Genomic DNA, 23,419 nt, shown 5'->3' on the forward strand with positions numbered 1-23,419 from the left:
TTTGTTTTTCTTATAATTTTCATGGATGTTTGAAGCGCATTTATATGCCTGCAAAGCTTGCTCTGGCACGTGTCGTGTAAGGTGGGGGTAATTGTATTGCCAGTGCCAGCTAATCCTAATGAAATGATTGGCTGCGAATGAGTTTCTCACGGGATGCCTGAAAGATATCAAAATACGACATTGTCTACTCAGACAAGCATGTTTAATATGTACAGTATATGCATTACTTGTATATATTATTGATCGATTACATTTAGCCTTGAAACGAGCTTCATTCTAATGTATTAACTCCAAAACAATCAATTATAACAACTGTGGCAGTAATTACAACTATGCGAGAATATACGAAAATCTTAGTGGAAAAATTGTCACACAGGTTCCTTTACATTTTCACTGATTTGCACGATGTTAATAATGACAACATCAAGTATGCATTAGTTATTAGTTGTAAGACCTTGCATCAGACCTTGTGACAGTGTGTCATTATGAAAATAGGCCCCTAGTAGATTGTGCATGAGACACTGTGCAAGGGTGGCTCACATCACAACACAGTTGTTAGTAGGGATGAGAACCGATAAGATTTTAACGATTCCGGTTCCTTATCGATTCCTGCTTATCAAACCGATTCCTTATCGATTCTCTTAACGATTCTTATAATTGGGTAAGGGGTGAAAAAAGAGCACAAACGGGTTTTTTACATTAATGTTCTTTTATATACATTTTTAGAATGTTTACATACACATTTAAATAAAACTTACATAACTTAAATAAAATGTTCTGTTTAATATAAAAGTTCATAAAAATAACAATGCTCCTTCCTTTTGTAAAAGGGTATATTATTAACTGAGCTGCCAAAAAAATTTAACTAGCAGTGGCAAAGACTATTTACAATTTTTGTGCAGAAAAATGTGCATGTCTGCCTTCTCTGGGAGGATACGTGATCGCTCCGGGTCTCCAGCTTGACGGTATATTTTCTTGTAGGTTGCTTGGTTGTATTGCTAATAGCGAACTATTATGCTTAACGCTTCTAATAGCAATGTAGAGTCCACTACAAACACAATAACGTACTAAAACATACTTACTTGTATCATGTACAAACTAGGCACTCAGTATATTTAACACTTAGCTATTGCTGCCACTGAATTGGCTACGAGAAACTTATCAATATCGAACTGTCAAACTGAGGGAGCTGCACGCCTTATTATTAACGGAGTCTTTTGTACAGCCTAACCCTACCCTAGAACCAACAGAGGGGAGGCAAGCACTGCCCCTGCCTCTAGCCAACGGCTGAAAATAGAAGATTCTACAGTTAAGCTAGCCTAGTTATGTAAGTTATATATAATATATGACAATGTCCAACATCGCCCATTCTGTTAAGCAATTCAATGCTAAGTTTAGTTATGGTTAACACGAAAACGCAAACGTTTGCTGATAACACACGAGTAACACCGTTATGACCTATGATAAAACATTTTGAGGAGTTTACCTTGGCAAGTTAGGGATGAAGCGCCGACGTTAGTTGAGCTGCTGCTGGCATCGAAAACATGACATTCTTGTAATTTTATACCATGTGTGCTCAAGTGCTTATTCATGGTAGATGTATATGGGGCGCCGTTTGTAAAATGTTGCACGTTCTAAAATCCTGCTCAGTTTTGGCACATTTAGCATTATAATACGGGGGAAAAAGCAAGACAATATTCACATGTCACCTTTTCAAACATTTAGAGAGAAATTGTTGTTTAAGTTGTTGTAAATAAATGTTAATGTTAATGTTAAATGTTATATGTAAATGTTATATATATATATATGTAAATGATAAATGTAAACGTAAATATTAAATATAAACTTAAATGTTTAATGTTATATATAAATGTTAAATATAAGTGTTAAATGTAAATGTAAAATATAAATACTTAAATGTAAACGTAAATGTTAAATGTATATCTAAATGTTAAATGTCCGAATTATGTTCAGTCTACATTTAAGATTTGGCGCCAGAACATTACAATATTTACGGTAATTCGCTCGTGGAGCGGGATGTGGTGTTGGTTGCAGCACTTGTTCCCAATGTAGGTCGGTTTTGGAGAGCCGCCCTAACGCCAGCTGCAACAGCTTTCTCTATAATTAAAGCTAAATCTAATTCATTTGGACTTGCCATCTTGTTGTCTTGTCGTTATCTCGTGAATAAAAGACCGCGCTTTTCTCCATTCAAAAAACCCGTTGCTTCACGAGCGAATTACCGTAAATATTGTAATGTTCTGGCGCCAAATCTTAAATGTAGACTGAACATAATTCGGACATTTAACATTTAGATATACATTTAACATTTACGTTTACATTTAAGTATTTATATTTTACATTTACATTTAACACTTATATTTAACATTTATATATAACATTAAACATTTAAGTTTATATTTAATATTTACGTTTACATTTATCATTTACATATATATATATAACATTTACATATAACATTTAACATTAACATTTATTTACAACAACTTAAACAACAATTTCTCTCTAAATGTTTGAAAAGGTGACATGTGAATATTGTCGTGCTTTCCCCCCCGTATTATAATGCTAAATGTGCCAAAACTGAGCAGGATTTTAGAACGTGCAACATTTTACAAACGGCGCCCCATAGATGTACTTCCTCCCTTTGAGGAAATACATTTTTTACAGAGGTTACAAGTGACCGTGTTTGCATCCGTTCGGGTGAAATAAAGCCACACTTTAAATCGCTTCTGTCGAGTTGCCATTTCTGCTGCGGTCTGATTATTATTAAGAGGTCGCGCATGCGCAAACGGCACATAGACCCGTTAACAGACCCGGTTATGAATTTGGCTAACGATTCCAAAGATTCGGCTCATTGGGAACCGGTTCTAAACAAGACCCGGTTCTCGGTTCCCATCCCTAGTTGTTAGTAGGTATGGGTAGGCTATATTACCGGTAGCACTGAATGAACAGACCTAATAGTTGTTGTAAGGAATTCTATGGAAAAAAAAATTGTAAGATGTACCTTGAGTCAATATGGGCCTAATAGAAGCTAGTCTGCTAATAAACAACAGAACAGGGCCTCGTTTCCCGATAACGACGTATTTTAACGTTCTACGTGGATTTTGGCGACATAGTAGACTCAGTAACACTTTCTATTTACGAGCGTTTCCCGAACATCATCTTAAAGTCAGGTGCACGAGCGCCACGTGCACAAGCTATTAAGTATCTCTTAGGGTGGAGGTCGCCTGTTCATCGATGTCAGACGAGTCGATTTTCTCACTTGTGTATACATGGGTTTCTCGGCTACGTCATCACTGGTTGCGTGCGCAATCTCGCGGCAGAAAGAAGCAAGATAACGTTGAAGTGGATGAGAAAGCTGTGGAGGAAGGCAACATGACAGGAAGTTGTTGTGTGTTGAACTGCTCTAACAGAGTTGGTAAGATGTTCAGTATACCTAGGAGGAAGCATCCGTTTGCCAGGAAAAATAAAATATCAAATAAAATCAAATATAGAAAAAGGCTCAACAATGTACAAGGTTACGTTTGGGAATATGTTGAGGGTGTGTGCAAGCATTCATGGCAACAGAATAGGGAACGGTAGGCTAAATAAGTAATAAACAATACATTTAAACTGGGATTTCTGTATTCATTTGTATTAGGGTAGATGGCTTTCTGCCGCGGATTTGCGTGCGCAGCCTTCAATGTTTGTATACAAGAAACCCATGTATAGGCTCATGAATGAAGTTCCAATATAACAAGTGTCGACATAAGAACAATACCTCAATAAATATATAAAGGCTAGCGGGTGCCACCCTCTTGATTGATTTCCAGCCCGGCTCAATGACATGTCTACACAGTCAGAAAGGCCATCTCCTTAGTTCAATAACATATTATTTTGTATAATCTTTATTTTCAAATACTCAATATTCTTTATTTCTATTTTGATGGGAATAGGCAGGTGAAACAATGACATTCTCATGATGTGCTATACACAGAAACATCGTTTGGATTTCTTCTATAATAGGCCGAACGACGCCCCTGGTGGATTGCCTCGCTAAGTGTGAAGTTACTACTGGTCCTGACCACACGTAGAAGTCTTCTCAACGAAAGATAAACTTAAGCTAAGTGCGGCGTCAGGAAACCGCTCCGCAACGTAAGATCCCTCTTACGACCGATTTCAAGTCCTTTTTCGCGTTCGGGAAACGAGGCCGAGATCTTACAAAGACTAGCAGTATGAAGGGGAGAGTGAGCAGGAGAGAGAGAGCAAGTTATGAGAAGGATTTCACTCACTTTGTAAATATTAATTTATGCTATAGTTTACTGTTTTTACAACTCAAGAATCTTTGAGCTGATCATCACGCTGATTATGTCCAGACTATCGCATAGCGCCTGTTTATTCCCCTCACCCCCCCCACAAACTATACAGCAGAGGGCCGCGCTTTAGGAATTTTCCATCTACGGTTTCAGAGGATTACCTCTGGACGTGAATCAAAATGTTGTTCGTTGTGACCCAATTCACAGGGAGAGTCACATAGGTCTAAGGCCGATTTAGGCTACTCCGCTCAACTCTCAGAAGGCCAGATTACTCACTGTGATCCTGAAATGCTATTGTGTGACCATTCAGTGTCCAAAAACAACTACACTGAAAGAAGGTGGGCTGTAAGCTTCTTTTGGTTTAATTGGTTGTGAGACAGAGGACAAAGAGCAGCATCAGTATCGCCACTGGCTCCTGCGCCCCTTCATGTTTGAAGATCATGCCAGTAATGCCATGCTGGAAGACAAACATTTTAGTCAGGGGAACACTAGCGCAGTTCACTCATTTATCTAGCGGGTTTGGGACAGAAGAGGATTAAGGTATGGATCCCAGTTTTCCCGGCTTCAAATTCCTTGCATTGATTTTGTTAGAGATTGTTGTGAGAAGAAAGTCTCTCTTTTTAGTAATGAATGATTTTTTTCTCTCTTACAAAAAATCAAAGCCATGTATTGCACTTATTGTTCCTTTTTTTTTCTTTGAAGTCATTTCTGAATTTCAAATATATAATATACTGTACATGCACTTGTATTCATTATAGATAAGATTGACTCGACATAGAATAGTTTAAAATGTGACTCATATAAGCCATCACTGTTTGTTTGTAAGTTCATGTGAAGGGCATTGCATCAAACAGATGCTTCCTCTTTCAGGACTTTACAACTGTTTACCTGCAGGGAGTGTCTATTACTCACCTGACACATTTATAAAACTAAGGTATTGACTGAAGAATATTCACACCCTATAGGTCTTAAACTGTATTATGAGATGTGCTTGAGATGGGTTTGTGTTTGTGTTTACTTGTGTATGTGTGTGTGTGTGTGTGTGTGTGTGTGTGTGTGTGTGTGTGTGTGTGTGTGTGTGTGTGTGTGAGAGAGACCATGATCATAGTTTATAATGACCATTTTAGAAATACACTCTTTTAATCCAGTTGGTCATTTTGGAATGGAACCTGTGGAGGTCAGCGGGCGGGCTGTAAACACGGCGTTCCCCAGATGTGAGAGTGGAACCAGAGGACTGTCAGGCAGGACCGGAGTCACGTCCAGGGCATCGCAGAGGCCTGCTGAACTCTCAGTGTCCCTCTGCTTTTATAGTGTATGTCTTAAGATATAAGAGTTCACACCAGATATCAGACGAGCCTCTGCATGCTTGGAATACAGTGGAGGTCCCATTAGACCACACGAAGTTGTGTTACATCAACAGATGTTAAGGTGGTGTTGTGGACAGTTAGACGTTTCCTCACTAGTTCGACCATATCCTGATTAAACGTACGTGTATTATTGATACCTATTCAATAGAATCGAACTTGCAGATGTAGAACTTGCAGAAATTCTGATATCTTTTACTAACGGGGGCTACAAACCAATACAGGAAAATTAAGAAAACATTTTCATAAATTTCAGAATTGAAAATGAAATAAAGGTTAACAAAGAATTAAACCTAAAATGAATGGAACTGTTGAAACTAGCACATGTTTTGAGTTTTGTTTTAAACAAACACATTTACAAATAAGAGTGACTCTGCAGAATCACGTTAAGCTCATAAATACCTGAATGCACTGATTGTGTGTGAGTGAGTGGGTTATTTGCCAAAGCTAAATCTGTCTGTAAGAAGTTTCTCTGAGGTCACTGCCGCACGTTTCACTATTGTACCATGGTGGGAGCAGGGGGCTCAATTGCTTTGGCCAACCTGTGAGCTCAGACAACTCGTGGAAGCAGAGCTGAGGGCGACCAGTCAACCTCTCTCACCTCCACAGATGTAGGCGGGCAAAAAGGCATCCTGACTTGAGTGCTGGTCTTTGATGACTGGTTTCTTATCTTTCATATTTCAATTCAATTTCAATGTGTACCAGCCTGTAATGGGCATCCATGTCCCAGTCTCATCGCCATAGACACCTGTGGTAAGGTCGTTTATATAGCTTCTCCTTCACTGATATTGCAGCAGCTAGGCTCTGTTGAGCTCGGATTTTCACAATGAGACTGAGATTTGATTTTGTCAGCAAAAACATGTCTGGAAAATCCCAACGACACAGAGATGACCCCAGCATGCCTTATCAAGTGTTTGTGAGTCTGGAGACTGGAGTGGCATCCTCCATCTGGTCACACGCAGTTCAACTACAGTTCACTGCTGTTTAGGTTCACAGACTCAACAGTTCACATTCAGGTCATACAAGTATAATATCTGTTGCAACCAACTCTCACTCTATAAAACAGTTCACAACAAGGCAAGATTTATGGCAGTATATGCATCATAGATCATCAACATTAGTATTACTACAACTGCCATGTTGGCACTGGATTGGAGTCCAAAGGATATAACCGAGGTGTTATAAAATAATTAAACCTGTATGTCATGTGAACATAAAGACAGTGGCAGTACTGAAAATGGTGATAAGGAACACTGCATGGACTACCAGACTGTCTTTCTTGACTGGCTTTAGGATAGTTTCCTTGCCATTCCTAGTATCTTCATTGTGATACATGGGGTATTTGTTGGATGTTACTAAATGGGGTTAGTGGTAATCTTGACAGCAGCATACAGTTTATAATGTAGGAAGATCGTAAAACTCTCACTGGCCCACTAAATGTATGACCTTTTTCTGCCTAGGGGAACTGTGAGTGTTCATTGTGCACAATTAATTTCACTTATCAGTATTTAGGTCAAAGTGTGGGATTTGTAACAAAATTAATTTCACAATAGTCACCTAATAAATTAATATTTTGACAATTAGCATATAACTTTCTTTAGATGTAAACATATATATCTCCATAATGTATGCTTTGATACATCCTATATATAGAATGAGATTGTCCATATATCGCCCCATAGTGTATGCTTTGATACATCCTAGAGAATGAGATTGTCTTTATGAAATCTGCAGTATGTCTTTATCTCAGTGTGGTAAGCGCTTCCAGCATTCTCCAGACTCCTCATGAACTCTCCATGGTCAAGTGGCCTCTTGGTGGTCGAGGATGAACCGCGCGGGTCAAACAGAGGACACATGAGGACAGTAGGGCTGCTCATGTTTATACTCTGTGGTCATTGAAAACTCAATGCTGGTTCCGCTTCAAATATCTTAAAAAAAAAAAACAACATTTCAACTATTTATAAATGATTCCCCTGGCTAATTGGCTACAAATAAACAGATCTGAATGAAGGGCAATGTTTGGGAGGATGTTTGGGACACTGTTTGCACTTAGAAAATTATGAAAATGATCACATTTTAATCTTTCATTTTATAGTTATCTCTCCTATAGTTGCTGTTTGACCATAGGTTACTGTGGTTGATTGGTCACTACAGAAGCAGTCTCACTGACAGCTTACAACTGTCTTCATGAAATAGCATGATTATCAGAACACCTATTTGTCTAAATATCTTTCAGCTTGTGACATGGAGGATTTTGTGTTGCTCAAAACACTGAAACATTTAGAATAAAAAAACTTAATATGGACACTGGGGCTGCAACCCAAGGTCACACTGGTGTACCGAGATTTGGTCTTGTGTTTGCTGTCTTCTGAGTAACATGAGCTGGTGACAAGGTCATACAGTATGTGCAGGGGAGATGTGGGCTGCACAGAAGCACAAATCTGTAGGCCTATTGAGCAGGTCCTCAGAGTGCCCCCAGGTATTCACAAGCATCTTTAAAGCTTTCCTTTCCAAGAAAAAAGAAAGTTTCTTAAGCGGTTGATGCAGAAATCTGTCTTTATTTTAGTAAAGTGCAGTAAAGTAGCACGTGGAACATAATCCGGATTCAGCGGGTCAGATCTGAACGACAAGGATCTCCAACTCTAGCCATATATGCTGTTTAAGAGTGTTTAAGAGCTAAGCTTCTAATGCAAACAGCTCCGGCAACCTTTTGCATTTCTGGATGATAATCAGGTTTAAATGAACTGCTGCCTGAGATGGTTCTTAATGGCCTTACCCATTCCCACACTATGAATAAATGCAGTCACTCACACCTCAGTTTGCTTCCTGACCCCAGGTGTCTGAGCAATACCAGTGTGGGGACCTTTCCTTTGTTACCATGATAAGATTACCATTTTGGCTATTATGCTGGCCAACTTTTGGTGGTTACGGCAGCTGCTTGATCAGGAATCTCATGTTCACTCACAGGATATACTGTAATTTCTTTTCACATGCTCTTCCTATGCATCTGACATATTAAACAATCCCCTACCAAGACGCAATAATGATTCCTCTGTCATTATAAAAACTGTTGATTTAAAGGGAAAATGCTTGTGGAAATGTAAGAACAACAAATCCTCATTCACATATGTCCTGTCTCAAGAAGAAGATCAGCAATCACTGCTTTTAGACTTACAACTCACCCAATATGCCTTCCACCCAAACACATTCCATGTTATGTTATTAATAGATGTTGGCCCTAAAAGAAAGTTCTAATATTTTTTAGATACATGACAAATGTAAACTGACAATTTCATATGATAATGTATGGATTATCTTGCATTACACTGACATATCATTATACTACATATGTACCACATAAACCATAATGTGCTATTTAACAATGGCCTAAAATATTATAGGGTCTCCTCTTCTTATTTATACAGACCAGTCCTAGGTTTAGCATGGACCACAGAAAAAATAAGGCATCAAGGAATGATACATGTCCCTTACTAAGTATTGAATTGAACTAACTTCATCTGAAACTATATGGTAGTTATAGTTTTTTCTATATATGGTAGTTATGATTTTGCAATTAGTCATTTGTGTGGTTGAGTCCCTGTTTTCTTTCATCGCGTACTCATGGGGATTTACAGGTGGCATGTGTAGCCTCTAGTGACCTCTTAATGCAACTACAGCTGTAGTGATGTACTTCTTCAACAGTGATAACCTGCAGTTAAGTATTCCCAGATATTTAAATTAAGCATTACAGAGTATATACCTTCAAGCCACGTCAGGTGATGTATCCAGAAGACCCCCCCCCCCCCCCCCCACCCCCTCATAGCTTTCCATCAGTCAATAATACTGAGTCATGTTCTCGTTCCAGCCTTGAATCGGTTCCAGTAAGCATATCCTTGCATCAAAAACAAAATATTGGTACTACGTTTGAATTGTTTCCAGTACAAGAATGTTATTGATCCTGGTATCGTAACACTGACCTCTGTGACGATAGTCCGCATGGGTACAGAATTTGTCTGCTCTTTTTTCTAAACTGCGTGGGAGGGTGGGCGGTGATTCATGTCCTGACTCGTGCCCCTTCAAATAATGATAAAGGATTAAGTAATGATTAACTGGAGATGACTACCGATTTATACTTAGTGCTATAGTTTTAGTGTTTACCCATAGTGCTATCCATTTTATCTCATCTAGAAAATGGAAGTCGTACCTTTGGAAAAACTATCAATATGTATCAATAATGAAATACATTTTGATCATATTATTCTATTCCACTATGGCTGAAATTAGATGGGAGTTAATACAAAAGATATTGTGAAATGAACGATAAATGGACACCTGTGGATTATCATGGATATAGAAGTAAAGAAATGAAAAATATCCCTTAGATGCTGTTTGGTATTGGAAATACTGGCAAATTTGAAAGCTACATTTTGAATACCTGTTGTAGAGGTGTATAAGAGATTTGAAATGCAAAAAGCAATAACAGTTCTTTTTACAGCATTGCAAATGCAATATTTCTTCAGCCGCTTTAGCCAGCTAATGGCTCTTTATCGGATAAGCCCCTCGTAGCATGTTTAGATCCTAAAAAGAACCCTTTCCCAAGCTAATTCTAGGATCTATACAAGAAGCTAGATGACATATCCACCTGTATACATACTGTGCATATAGTAGAAATTAAATTAAAAGTACACAAGTTCATGTGATATTGCATAATCATAACTGATGATACATCCGTCTTGTTTTTCTTGTTTTTTTAAAAGGTTCTGATGACTCATATGCTGTCACTCAGTGAGAGAGACAGCTCTCTGTGGACGGTTTATGTTTACTCAAACCCCTGTTATCTCCATCTCCACAGAGGACCCTGATCGGATAAATATTCCTGCAGGAGTTGTCAGATCCTCAGATCCTACCCAAGGGTAACAGAGAGCAACATGGCTCCCCCTCTACTGCTCACGCTTGCTTCGGCCCTGCTTCTAACCTCTCTAGCTCATGCGGTAAGTTTCGCATCTCACATTGTCTGTGTGGGCTCAGCTGACCAGAGTTGTGGATCTAACACAGGTTTTTGTTCTTTTCTTCAAGCAATTATACCGTGGGGACTCTTCAGCAGACTGTGTTCCAAGTGATGAATTTGTAAGTATGATAGAGTATGATAAAGTAAAGATGTGTTGTTTTGCTGTCGCGTTCTAATTTTCCACTGACTAGTTACGGTTCTTCCGAAAAATGTGCCATCAAGACAATCACTTGTCACTTCTCATGTGTCCTCACAGGGAACATACTGCCCAACCACATGTGGAATAGCAGATTACCTTCACAAGTACAAACCAGCAGTGGAGGAAGATCTGCGATACATGGAGGAAATACTGGAGGACATTTCCAACACTACCAAGGGGGCACAGGAGAAGGTCAACTACATGAAAGACCAGGCGACATCAGCCCAGAAAACCTCATCCTCATCAGGCAGGCAGACCTTAGTACCTTTCAGTCAAGCTGAGTACATATTGCCATAGATCGTCATAGTTATTGTTAATGTATATTTGTAATCTACAGACCTCTACATAAAGAAGTCCAACAGCATGTTGGATGATATTCTACGCTACCAGAAGACCATTGTGTCCCAGGAAGAACAGCTATAGTATGCTTTTTCCTCTATGCCTTTAATTGTTTGTATCATAATATCAGTTACTAAAGATGTGATCATAGCATCAGCATATTTAATTTTTTATTTTGTTTAATACGGTTTGTTTTTATTCCATCCAGTGCACTTTCACAGATTTTAGACTCCAATACCAAGGACCTGCTTACTCTGAGGCAGATGTCTGTTCAGCTAGAGCAGAAATGCATGGAGCCCTGCAAGGAGAAGGTGGAGATCCAGACCACCACAGGGAAAGGTATGAAACAGACACAACATCAATCACTACCATGTTTTCCGGCAACATTGCCTGAACAAGCCATGTTAGAATACCAAGCTTTGACATCCTCTGTACAATGACGTATGTAAATTTTGTACTATTTATTCCACAGACTGTCAAGACGTGGCCAACAGAGGGGCCAAGGTCAGTGGCCTGTACTTTGTGAAACCAGAGCAGGCAGAGGAGGAGTTCCTGGTATACTGTGAGATCGACAGCTTTGGCCGTGGATGGACTGTACTCCAAAGGGTATGTTTACTGGGTTGACTGAAATCTCGCTTGACTTAGACAAAATCAATAGTGATGGGTCCTGAGGTCAAGGTAGTGTGATGTAACAGGATTCCTGCAGTGTACATTCTTTGCTAAATCGCTCAATTTGAATAGCATAATTTGTATCTAGAGCTCTAAAAGGTAGTGCCGACATGTCAACATTTAAAATTTCATAAAATGTAAGCTTTAGCCGTTTTAACAACTTTAAAACATACTCTCTATTCTGTGTGGTCTTCAGAGACGTGATGGCAGTGTGGACTTCCACAGAAATTGGGTCCCATACAAGGAAGGTTTTGGATACCTCTCTCCAGATGACAGCACAGAGTTTTGGCTTGGGCTTGAGAAGATGCACAAGTTGTCTGTGCAGTCAAACATTCCTTATGTGCTGAGAATAGAGATGATGGACTGGGATGGAGTGAAAAAGTAATTACTGATTTCAGTGTCTATTGGTGTATGCCCATCAGAACGGTGTGTGATGGCTTGATTTGGATTTTAACTTAATTTGTTTCCAAACTGGCACAACATTTGTTTACCTTAGCAGAGTAAAACATAGAATATTGCTCTTCTAAAAATAAGGCCAAGTTAGGCGGTTGAACGTTAAATATTACTCTGATAATGTAGTTTGCTCTCCAAACCAGCTTAGGATATGTGTTATGGAATTGGAATTAATAAATAAGGATGAAAATTCCTTTAGAATAATGCATTAATAAAAACTCTTGCTCTGCAGGTATGCTGACTACTCCTCGTTCCGATTGGGTGCCGAGCAGGACATGTACCGCCTGACCTATGCCTACTTCAGCGGCGGAGATGCTGGGAATGGCTTTGATGGCTTTGACTTTGGTGATGACCCCAGCGACAAGTTCTACACATCCCATAATGGCATGCAGTTCAGCACGCCCGACAAAGACAATGACAAGTATGATGGAAACTGCGCTAAGCAGGACGGGTCAGGCTGGTGGATGAACCGATGTCACGCTGCTCATCTCAATGGAAAATACTACCAGGGTAAGACTCTTTTTAGGTGATTAACAGTCAAGAGAGACAGTGATTTACATATGCTTGAAATAATGTTTCATCTTGGCTCTGTTACAGGTGGGCATTACACAGAGAAGGATGCTGGCGAAAATGGTTTTGATAACGGCATTATCTGGGCAACATGGCAGAGCCGCTGGTACTCAATGAAGGAGACAACCATGAAGATTATCCCCATCAACAGACTGCATGCAGGAGGCCAGCAAGCCGGAGTCAAGCAGGTTGGAGATATGTGAAGGCCATCTTGAGAGACCTCCACTTTAACATTCCTTGTGTTGCACACTGTTGTGTTGCACACAGTCATGCCAGTCCCGAGCTTGCCTTCTGTACTAATGATGACCAATGAATAAATGTTCTCTGTTTTCTTAAAGCAAAATGTTTTGTGGTATGTGATGAGGTAGCGGAGGAGGTCAGTGAAATATCCTTAAATTGCAATTGTGCCAACAATCACATTGACAAAATATCAGGCGTTGTACGTTAAGGTCAATCACCATTCAGATCCGAGAATTGTCTGGTTTGGACATGAGTAAACCGGGGAAACATGTGAAATCACCTGGGACTACATCCAATGTCATCTGATCCTTAACGTTAGATAATGGCCAAAGATGCAACAAAATGGTTTGCATCCTCCATAGGTGTTAAAATTTTGGAGTGTTTATGATGGTCTTCATTAAAGGTATCTTCTGATTCTGTTAAAGAGTATGTGTTCTCACTTTAGTACTTCACAATGAAAAAACACTCAACACTGGTTCCTTTGTGGCCACAAGACTGGCAGACATAAAGCATTCATAAAGTTTAGACCGCAAGCAACATTAGTTTTACATTTTCCAAATAATTACCAAAATGTATAAGCACTACCAGTACAATTGTGGTAATGGGTTTTATGTGTTACCAAGAGGAAGACAACCAAAAAGGTATAATAAAAATAATAATTCTGTATATATATATATCACTGATCCAGCATAAGATCACAAAGTATTTTACAACCCACCCCAACAATAAAAAAAGCAGAAGATAACAACAAGACATAGAGGGTAAAGGCTACAATCAGGGTAGAAGAACAAAATCAATAGTATTGGCTTTATTCACCTCTTAGTAATTATTGTAGTTAGTTTAGCAGAAACCAACACATGGGACAAATTGTGTTGTTTGAATCATGAGAAATAAGATAGCTGGAACACACCAAATTCACAGAAGACCCAGGATTTCAATTAGTTATTTTTCCAATTAGTCTCTCCTGTCTATGCTTGTTTTCTCCATATATCTTCTCAAATAAATCACCACCACAGTCCTTACAGACCCAGACTTTGTCTGTGTGGGTGTATGTGCCCTTTTTGTTTATGTGCGTGCATGTTTGAGTTCAGAACATGTGGGACCTGAGAGTATTTGCCTCTGCTGAGCTGGTCAGTTGTATTGGTTCAACCAAAAGTCAATATTGTCTTGCTATTTGTAGATAGAACATCCATTTCAGGTCGTCTGCTGCAGACAGACATATGTGATGATCTGGGAAGATGTTTCGTCATCTTTGAGCTAAAAAATTACACTTTTAAGTGATTTAATGGAGAGAGGAATTACATGTTCTTTGTTAAAACTGAAGACAGAAATAATGTCACTGTTTGAAGGACTTTTCATTTGCATTCAGCTGTACAATAGACTGAACACAGTACATATGTGTGACATCCAGTGCTCTGTAATGATATGTTTACAAACTATAAGCTATATCTCTGATATAACAGAAAATACAATGAATTACCCCAGAGGTACTGATGTGGATCAAATGATAGATTGAATATGAAGGACTGATCAGTCAAGGCAAGAGCTAAATCATCAACATTACCTCAGGTATTTTTCACAGGACCGTCCACTCAGTGACATAGCATGTGGGAACAATACCTAAATCGGACAATACCTAAATCGGAGGTGCTTGTCTGGCTAGTGCTCCCTGTCTGCCTGTGTTCTTCTGTGCACGGCAACATTAGCAGCATGACACCACCAGGGGGGGGTAGTCCAAGAACGTGGTTTAGTGACAAACCTGAGTAAGTTAACTCAGAGTAAATGGTAAACCTCCTAATAGAAGACCCTAAAAGAACAGCCTTATGTCATCTATTAGGAGGTTTATCACCTACTCTGCGTTAATGTACCACTATAACTATAACCATCAGGCCAATACTTAACAACGACAACAACAACGACAAAGATGGCCAGGTTGTCAATGAAAACACCAACCTTTGTCAGTGTTTCGTTGCCATGGACACCTCCAGAAGGGTCAACAGCAGTGGCCATTCATGCCCATTCAAGCTGAAGACGTTACATTTAGATTTTAATTATTTTTTAATTATTTAATTTATCTTTTAATTATTTTTTAATTATTTAATTGATCTTTTAATTATTTTATTATTTTTCGATTATGTAAGTATACTCATTTTACATTAAACGCTTTCTTCTTGTTGTGTCATAGCTCATACCTCAAACAGTCACACACACACTTCCCTTTGGGGTTTCTTCCTGAAGTTGCCAGATGATATCAGTCTGCAGCAGCAGGTATGCACATCCAATGTACACAGAACTTAGTTGTGCATGAACGCATGAGGAGATCGATGGTGTGTTGCTGAAGTGGTTAGTAGAGCATCAATCCCTTCGTCAAATGTGTAAAAATGAAATGTAATTAGTAAATCTCTGCATTGAGGGGAGGTCACAGGTCACTACTGCCCAGTCTTAGCTATTATTAGCAAAAAGGTGCATGGAATCTTGCATGCGCACGGTTTTATACGTTATATCGAATTTTTGTGCGTGTCCAGCTTTCCAGCTTTGTGTATACATTACGTTTTAGTATGAATTCTACATAAGGCTTTGTACATGAGCCCCCTGGTGTACACTGCCCCATAGAAAGAGTAGTTCTACTGTCCATTAACCTGCAAAGAGTTCACTTCAACTTGTTTATTCTCTAACAAACAACACGTGCATGATTTTAAAACCTAATTGTGTCTCCACGATCCCATGGTCATTAAAGTCACACATTTAATCCAAACTCGTTTCATTGCTGATGTTGACAAATGTATATCTTAGGATTTAACTTGCTTCGTAGTGTCATTGCTTTGAAAATATTTTTAGTTGTAGGCTAAGTAAATTGCTTTTGCAAGATATATGGTTTCAAAGCAACCTAACCATTTTGACCTTCAAAAGTATGTGTTTTGCTACAACTGTAAAACGTTTCTCCCAGGGAGACCCCCCTAACTGTTTTTCTTACCACAAAAATCTAAATCAGGCCCAACCCTAGAACCCCTGGCCCTCCACTGAAGGCTATTCACAGTTTTCAACCTGTGGTTGTCGCCCGAGTGTTGCCAAGTTTATTCATATAAATGGCAGTGCACTATTAATCAGTGTAGGACTACCTCATTGTCCAGTACTTTTCTTTCCAGCTAATTATGAAAAAACTAAAAAGCTGCACAAATTAACTAAAGATGATTTGAAAAAACCTGTGTCTGTGTGTAGCATTGTCTATTTGCTATTTCTAATTTGTAGAAGAAGACAAAATACAGGTTATAATGTGCATTGATGATAATGCTACCACTAAATGGTAAAAAATATTATTTTAAAGAAAGCACTGAGGGTCCAGTATTGCAGGGCTCATGCATTTAACAGCACCACTGCTCTCAAACTCCCAAATAATTATGTAATTGTACTCTTTCATGGTACAGGATACAGTTTCCACTGAAATGTAACCAGCCTATTAGAATAGTAATGTAAAAGGTTGTTCAATTTTCATTCAATAATTATTGGGCTTAGCCTGTGGAGTAATGGACGAATTTTTGTGTATGTGTGTTATGAAAGGTCATGGACATTACATTGGGTACTTGAAATGTTGTCAACAAAAAATGGTAGTGTGTGTGTGTGTGTGTGTGTGTGTGTGTGTGTGTGTGTGTGTGTGTGTGTGTGTGTGTGTGTGTTTGTGTGTGTGTGTGTGTGTGTGTGTGTGTGTGTGTGTGTGTGTGTGTGTGTGTGTGTGAAAATTACTTTGAGGTGTACAAATTACCACCTACAACACATTCCTGAAAATACTGTACAGCCTTTTTCGCGTAAAATGGCCCTATCTCCGTGTATTTGCCTTTTCTCCAGTACACTAGATGGCGCAACGGCAAATGGCGATGGCCTACATCTTACGATGGGATGCCACGATACACTTCTACTTCCAGGGCATTGAACGTTGGTTTGATTGTCGCCGCCTGTGTCTGTTTTTCTTAAAACTGGTGTTATTTTTTACAGTGTTTAATTTCTTTTAGCACCCCCCACGTCAAAATGGCAGAGGTATGTCAAGTTTTACTTTAGAGTGTGCCTGCTTTAGTCAAACAAGCTAACTGTTCTTTCCTCGCTGTTAGTTCAGTTAACCGAGAGCTAGCTAGCGGCTCTGCGTAGTAGCTTGTAGTTTTGAAGTAGTCAAAGTCCTTAATGTCTCTGGTTTGTCGTAAATGTTGTGCTTGGTATCATTGGATAAGATGGCCACACATTCAAAATTGAAAACTAACGCCAGATCTCTCTTCTCTTTTAGGATGTGCAAAAACATTCGGTCCATACTCTGGTTTTCAGATCCCTCAAGAGGACTCATGATATGTTTGTTTCAGACCATGCGAAGCCAGTTGCACTTGACGAGACAAGGTATGATGCATTACAATTGTGGTAACTTTGAACTTCTTCATGAATAGGTGGTTTCAAATTCGATACATTTGATTACTTCTTTCATACGTGGATGCCTAGTTTGTCATGTTTCTATTTAGTAAAAAATGATGATTGCGGTGATTGTTTTCTATCCTTATCCTAGTCATAAAGTTAAAATGGCTGCAAAGTTGAGAGCTGAGTACAGTTCCATTCTTCACATGCCGGTGTTGAAAGAGGGAAGAGACAAAGACCACATGTTGGATCCATACAGCATGGGTTATTCTGATCCTGGTGAGTGTTCATTAACTTAAATTGTTTTGAAGAAATCCAAGATGGCTAGTAGTTTATGCACAGTGCCAGCCCATATAACAGTGGCAGTAAAACCGTGTTTGTGAGTGGGTCCAAACTAATGTTTTCTTTACTTTCTGATTTTGTGTTAACTTTTCATCTTGCAGGTGCCAACCCAGAGTATTTAATAACAGGAACACATCCTTACCCATCTGGACCAGGTATGTGTTTGTCCTCAGTCTAGTAGTCAGGTGACTAGGTTTGTGGGCCAGAGCTGTTTGTCTCTTCTTTCCATGTTCTCCCAATGTCTCTCTCAATTTTGTCTGTTAATTGTTTCCTTAGGGATAGCCCTGAGTGCAGACACACAGATGCTTAAGATGCCATCGGAGGGAGGAGCTCACTCTTTGGCACTGACCTTGCCCCCCTCCCAAGCCAGGTACGCCCACTGCCCATTTTTGTATCTGTAAGGAGCTTTTTGGAAGCCTGGCGCATACTGGACACTCCACATCTGTCTCTTGCGTTTACTTGTAAAATAGTTTCCCTTGTAGGGTTGCTTGTTGTAAGTATTTATCTTTTGTGTTTTTGCGATTCGGTCTTCCCCTCAGGCAAGATGCCAGTCGCACTGCGGCCAGTGTGGGAGACATTCACAGGCACGCTGGAGGGCCAGAGAGATCGATGCCACCTCAGCATAGCATGGTCAGCCACACTAAAGCTTTTTGAACCCTCAAACATGAGCTGTAGATCCGTATGCATTGATCAGTATTCTGCTCCAATACTTCTGCTGTGTTCTTATGTATTTATATATCTATACTTATCTATAAAGAAGGTGTTGTGTATATATATATATACAGCATTATGTATATATATCTTGTGTATTGGAGCTGTATAGTAAGTCTGTAGACATAAGGTGGAATGCATCTTCTTGCGTTGCAATAACTTCCTACATTAAAATCATTCATTGCAGTCTCTGTTGGAAGCCGGAGGGACCAAGAGTACCACTATGGTGCCCAGGAAGGCTCCAACCATGCCCAAGCCACAGTGGCATCCCCCCTGGAAGCTGTATCGGGTAAGGACGTGCATAACCCCCACCAACCACTGCTCTATTTATTTATTTATTTTGTCAAGAAAACTTTAGTGATTAATGTGTTTTGCCAACTTCAGGTCATCAGCGGTCATCTTGGTTGGGTTCGGTCCATTGCTGTTGAGCCTGGCAACCAGTGGTTTGTAACCGGATCAGCAGACAGGACCATAAAGGTTGGATCATTGTTTTATTGTTCAACCTGTATCCTGTAAAATGTTATCAGACATATTTGCTCGTCAGTATTTGTATAACTACACATTACAAACCAGGCAATCCGGAAACTAATTAAGTTTGAAATAACTCTTGACCCGATGGTGTGATTAGATCTGGGACCTTGCGAGTGGGAAGCTGAAGCTGTCTCTGACTGGCCACATCAGCACGGTGAGGGGGGTGGCGGTCAGCACACGCAGCCCCTACCTCTTCTCCTGTGGAGAGGACAAGCAAGTCAAATGTTGGGACCTGGAGTACAACAAGGTACTGACACTAACTGCTCAACAGATATATATATATATTCTGATTCTTCACGTCATGAGACCTCATGTTTGATTGGGAATATTTTTTGTTTATGCCAGGTCATCAGGCACTACCACGGTCATCTCAGTGCGGTGTATGGCCTGGACCTGCACCCAACCATTGATGTTCTGGTGACCTGCAGTCGAGACTCCACAGCAAGAGTGAGGCCACCCCTATCTCTGTTTCTCAAAATTATGTATTTAAAAGTCCCCCCAAAAAAATCCATTCATGGCCAGGATGTCTGATTCTGTGTTTTTTTTAGACTAAGCAATGGCGCTGACTGCTTATTTTGCTCATGATATGTGTTTTAACAAGTTTATGAACATCATTTTCACTTGAGGGGTCGTTAGCTTGGAAATTGTAAATGCTTTATAGAACGGTACTCAATTCTTGTGCCATGTAGCAATGAACATGTTCACAGTTTGAATATTTTCCTCCGTCTTTATTGTGTTCAGGTGTGGGATATCAGGTCCAAGGCCAACGTTCATACCCTGACTGGTCACACCAATACAGTGGCAACAGTGAAATGCCAGAGTGCAGAGCCTCAGATTATCACAGGTAGTGTCTGCTTCTTCTGTCTTTCCTGTTATGTTTTATCACCACACACACACACACACACACACACACACACACCAGTCATCCGTGCCCCGTCTTGACCATCACAATGTCAATGCCACAGGAAGCCATGACACCACCATCAGGCTCTGGGATCTCATCGCCGGGAAGACGAGAGCCACGCTGACCAATCATAAAAAATCTGTGCGTTCAGTAGTGCTGCATCCTCGACAGTGAGTCACCTTTTCATCAGATATTTCTTTTCTGTATTGATTTTAGAATGCACAATTTTTGCACTCCTATTACCTTGCATTATTGTTGTTGTGACCTTGTTAAGCACCTTGAGACATCTTTGTAAGTTAGTGTGCTATAAAAATAAAATCCATTGTTATTCAAATCCATTGTATTTAAACCACTCTTCACTTTTGTGATGTACATTCAAGAATATAACCTTCTTGTTGATTTCTCTCCTGCAGATACACGTTTGCCTCTGGCTCTCCTGACAACCTGAAGCAGTGGAAGTTCCCAGATGGGAATTTCATTCAGAACCTTTCAGGCCACAATGCCATCATCAACACACTGGCTGTCAACTCAGATGGTGTGCTGGTGTCAGGCGGTAAGGAATACTCACTTGAACAAGGAATACTCACGTGAATATCGCAAGGTATCTGTGTCTGTATATCAGTAACTGCAGTAGTGTCTATGAGAGGGCCCAGTAGCATCTCATCCTCTGGATCTGTTCTTCTTCACTTCAGTTTGTTTATTTGTTGAAGAGGGACAGTGTACATTAATAAACATTAAAATGTAAATGTACCCAGTTGTAGCCAAAAGGCTAGTTTCCATTGGCAGTCCCCCTGCCAGAGTGTTAATGGCTAAACAACTTAAAAAAGGCATTAACATATAAATCAAACATAAGAGTGATACTGGCTAAAAAACTTAAAAAGGCATTAACATTTATATCAAACATAACACTGACCCACTAATGCTCACATTTTTGGTTATTTATTAATTATTACACTATAGCTGATAACGGCACCATCCACCTGTGGGACTGGAGGACCGGCTACAACTTCCAGCGCATCCATGCCGCCGTGCAGCCGGGCTCCCTGGACAGCGAGTCGGGAATCTTCGCTTGCACATTCGACAACTCCGAGAGCCGATTTATCACAGCAGAGGCCGACAAGACCATCAAGGTGTATAAAGAAGACGATACAGCGGTAAGCTACTCTTTCATGACTGGTCTCTCTCTATTCTTTCTATATCACTAATTAAGGAAATGCTCAGGTCAGTTACGTGTGTTGGTAATGTTAAAATGAATGTATTAATTTCCTGTTTTCAGACTGAAGAATCTCATCCTGTCAATTGGAAACCGGAGATCATCAAGAGGAAGAGGTTTTAAAGGAGGAAGGTGTTTTATTTTTTATCAGTTTTATAGTTTCATTTCCAATTATGCCTGACGCTGTGTTTGTATGAAAACTCTCATTTTCACAGATAAGCCTCCCAGATATAAAATGACACAAAATATCCATAGTTACATTTGGAACGGGTTGTACCTCAATAAAGAATTCAATTTTTTTCGTAATTGGAAGTTTGAGCTTGTTTTTGTCTTGGAAACTCTCTACCACACACACACACACTAATCCAGAAACCACTTGCACTCTTCAGTATAGGACGGCAGTCCCACAAAGCAGCCCTCCTGAACAGCCAAGAACTTTCCAGAATGTTTGTTCTTGATGACCACTGCCCTCTCATAACTCTGGTCAGTCTCATCCACCATGAGGAGCCATTCCTCTGCTCCGTAGGGATTTGCTTTGGTGTACACGTAGTCCCCATTGGCGTCAAACCCTGCAAGAGGCACAGTAAAAGACCAGAGAATTAGAACATAGAAATGTACTTTTTGTGGGTTAAAAAAATTATAAAAATGGAGCAAGGAACGAGTCGGCATTAAAAACATTTCTAATAAAAACTGTTGTGATATAATACCTATTATAAGTCGATACCTTCAGACAGGGAGCCGTTTAGTATGGTACAAGTACATAAATGAAAGCATACTTTGCCATTTTCTACTCACACACACACCAATGAACATTGGTGTTCCCTTGCCCAAAGTAATTTGGTCCTGATAAGCTCTTTATATGATAAGCATCAACAAAAATGGAACTGTTCACAGGACAGCATGCCATCCTTGATTGATCTATGTGTTTAACATTATGCCACATTTAACATTATGCCACGCAGTAGAATGGCAGGGTGTTCATATGTGAACACCAACAGAAGGTGGCTCTTTAAGGAAGGAACAACTCTCTAGCAAAGGAAATGTAACAGAACATGAAGCAAGGGGTTAATGCAAAGAAGCCCACTACCATCAGTGAAATAATGTTTTTAATTACAATGTTCATAGTTTAACATGTCCAGAACATAGAGCTTGGTTTACCAAGGTATCCATTGGTTACCACATTCCGATAGTGTTTGCAGCCAGTGCCTTTGATCTCCTCCCAGAAGCCATTGTCTCCTGGGCTGTAGTTGAGCTCCACTGTGTTCCGAGTATCACTTACTGGGTGGAATTTTTGTTCACCTGTGGTTGGATTTTGAGGGAACATATTTCGCTTTTACTACTCGTTTACTCCATAGTTTCTGAAAACACAGCTGAGCAGGTGAAGTGACAAACATACATTGTGTCTTGCGTAGTCCCGACTACATAGCATGGCTGAAATGTTTAAAGACATTTTCATTGTTGCTGTAAAAGATTTGATGTTTCTGCACATCTACGTTCAATTATAAGTGCTTTTAATTTGTCCAGTATTGGTAGAGCTACCTGAAAGCCACCCAAACTGTACCCAAAATGGAGCGGATGATGACCAAAACGTAAAATAATGAGCAATAACAGTGGTTTCTGAAAACTACCTGATTCTCGAAGATATAGTTGTGTAAGAGCGTGGCGAAATCCTCGTCCTAGTTTTCGCTTAGGTCTCTTTCTGTCTGGAGTGTTGTCCGGAACACAGGTAGGTTCCTGAACGGTCAAGATGTCTCCAGCCACAAACATGATCTCTTCTTCCAAAGACTTCACACACTTCTCAAAGTGCTCATCACTCTTGTCCACATTCCTGATGGATCAACAGTGCATTCAGGGTTCAAATACAGAAAGCTCAATCTGGGCATTGATTTTGTTGGCTGCTTTTGTATAAATATGGCATCCAGATGTATAATGCTAATTTGAACTGAGGCCTGCAGTAATGGATGTTAAATTAGTTTGACAGTTTGACTTTGCCAGTGTCTCATCATATCTGATCTTGTATTTTACTTTGGCAGGCTTCAATTTAGTCTGGCGGTATAACAGTACTCTTTTGTTTCCATACCATTCAATATTGCTCCTTATATAAATTCAGTTTAATCTACTGAATGGCTAAGGGGGTAAGTGTGTCACATGGAAAGGAGCCATTGAGTAAA

The 23,419-nt window shown here is 39.8% G+C and overlaps 2 protein-coding genes across 2 annotated transcripts; both read left to right on the forward strand.

The window, feature by feature from the left end:
• Nucleotides 1-10,605: 10,605 nt before the first annotated feature.
• On the forward strand, nt 10,606-13,118 carry fgg (fibrinogen gamma chain; the record flags this gene model as incomplete). The annotated part of the gene is made up of 9 exons (XM_080858782.1): nt 10,606-10,668; nt 10,754-10,804; nt 10,942-11,131; nt 11,222-11,306; nt 11,432-11,562; nt 11,696-11,829; nt 12,089-12,273; nt 12,578-12,855; nt 12,943-13,118. 9 exons carry the CDS (start codon nt 10,606-10,608, stop codon nt 13,116-13,118), a joined length of 1,293 nt encoding a protein of 430 aa, XP_080714908.1.
• Nucleotides 13,119-17,073: 3,955 nt separating this feature from the next.
• On the forward strand, nt 17,074-21,543 carry plrg1 (pleiotropic regulator 1). The gene is made up of 15 exons (XM_080859730.1): nt 17,074-17,187; nt 17,429-17,535; nt 17,699-17,826; nt 17,991-18,044; nt 18,166-18,259; nt 18,429-18,519; nt 18,788-18,889; nt 18,985-19,077; nt 19,229-19,378; nt 19,477-19,578; nt 19,873-19,975; nt 20,097-20,205; nt 20,449-20,588; nt 20,996-21,189; nt 21,312-21,543. Exons 1-15 carry the CDS (start codon nt 17,179-17,181, stop codon nt 21,369-21,371), a joined length of 1,536 nt encoding a protein of 511 aa, XP_080715856.1. The 5' UTR covers nt 17,074-17,178; the 3' UTR covers nt 21,372-21,543.
• The last annotated feature ends 1,876 nt before the right edge of the window (nt 21,544-23,419 follow it).

Source organism: Sprattus sprattus, assembly GCF_963457725.1.
Source record: "Sprattus sprattus genome assembly, chromosome: 20".
Taxonomy (NCBI): Eukaryota; Metazoa; Chordata; class Actinopteri; order Clupeiformes; family Clupeidae; genus Sprattus; species Sprattus sprattus.

Excerpts from the sequence above, each read along its gene's own strand:
- plrg1 (XM_080859730.1), top strand. Across the intron at positions 17,827-17,990 it reads CATGGGTTATTCTGATCCTG|GTGCCAACCCAGAGTATTTA; the intron begins GTGAGTGTTCAT and ends TTCATCTTGCAG. Across the intron at positions 19,579-19,872 it reads GTCGAGACTCCACAGCAAGA|GTGTGGGATATCAGGTCCAA; the intron begins GTGAGGCCACCC and ends TATTGTGTTCAG.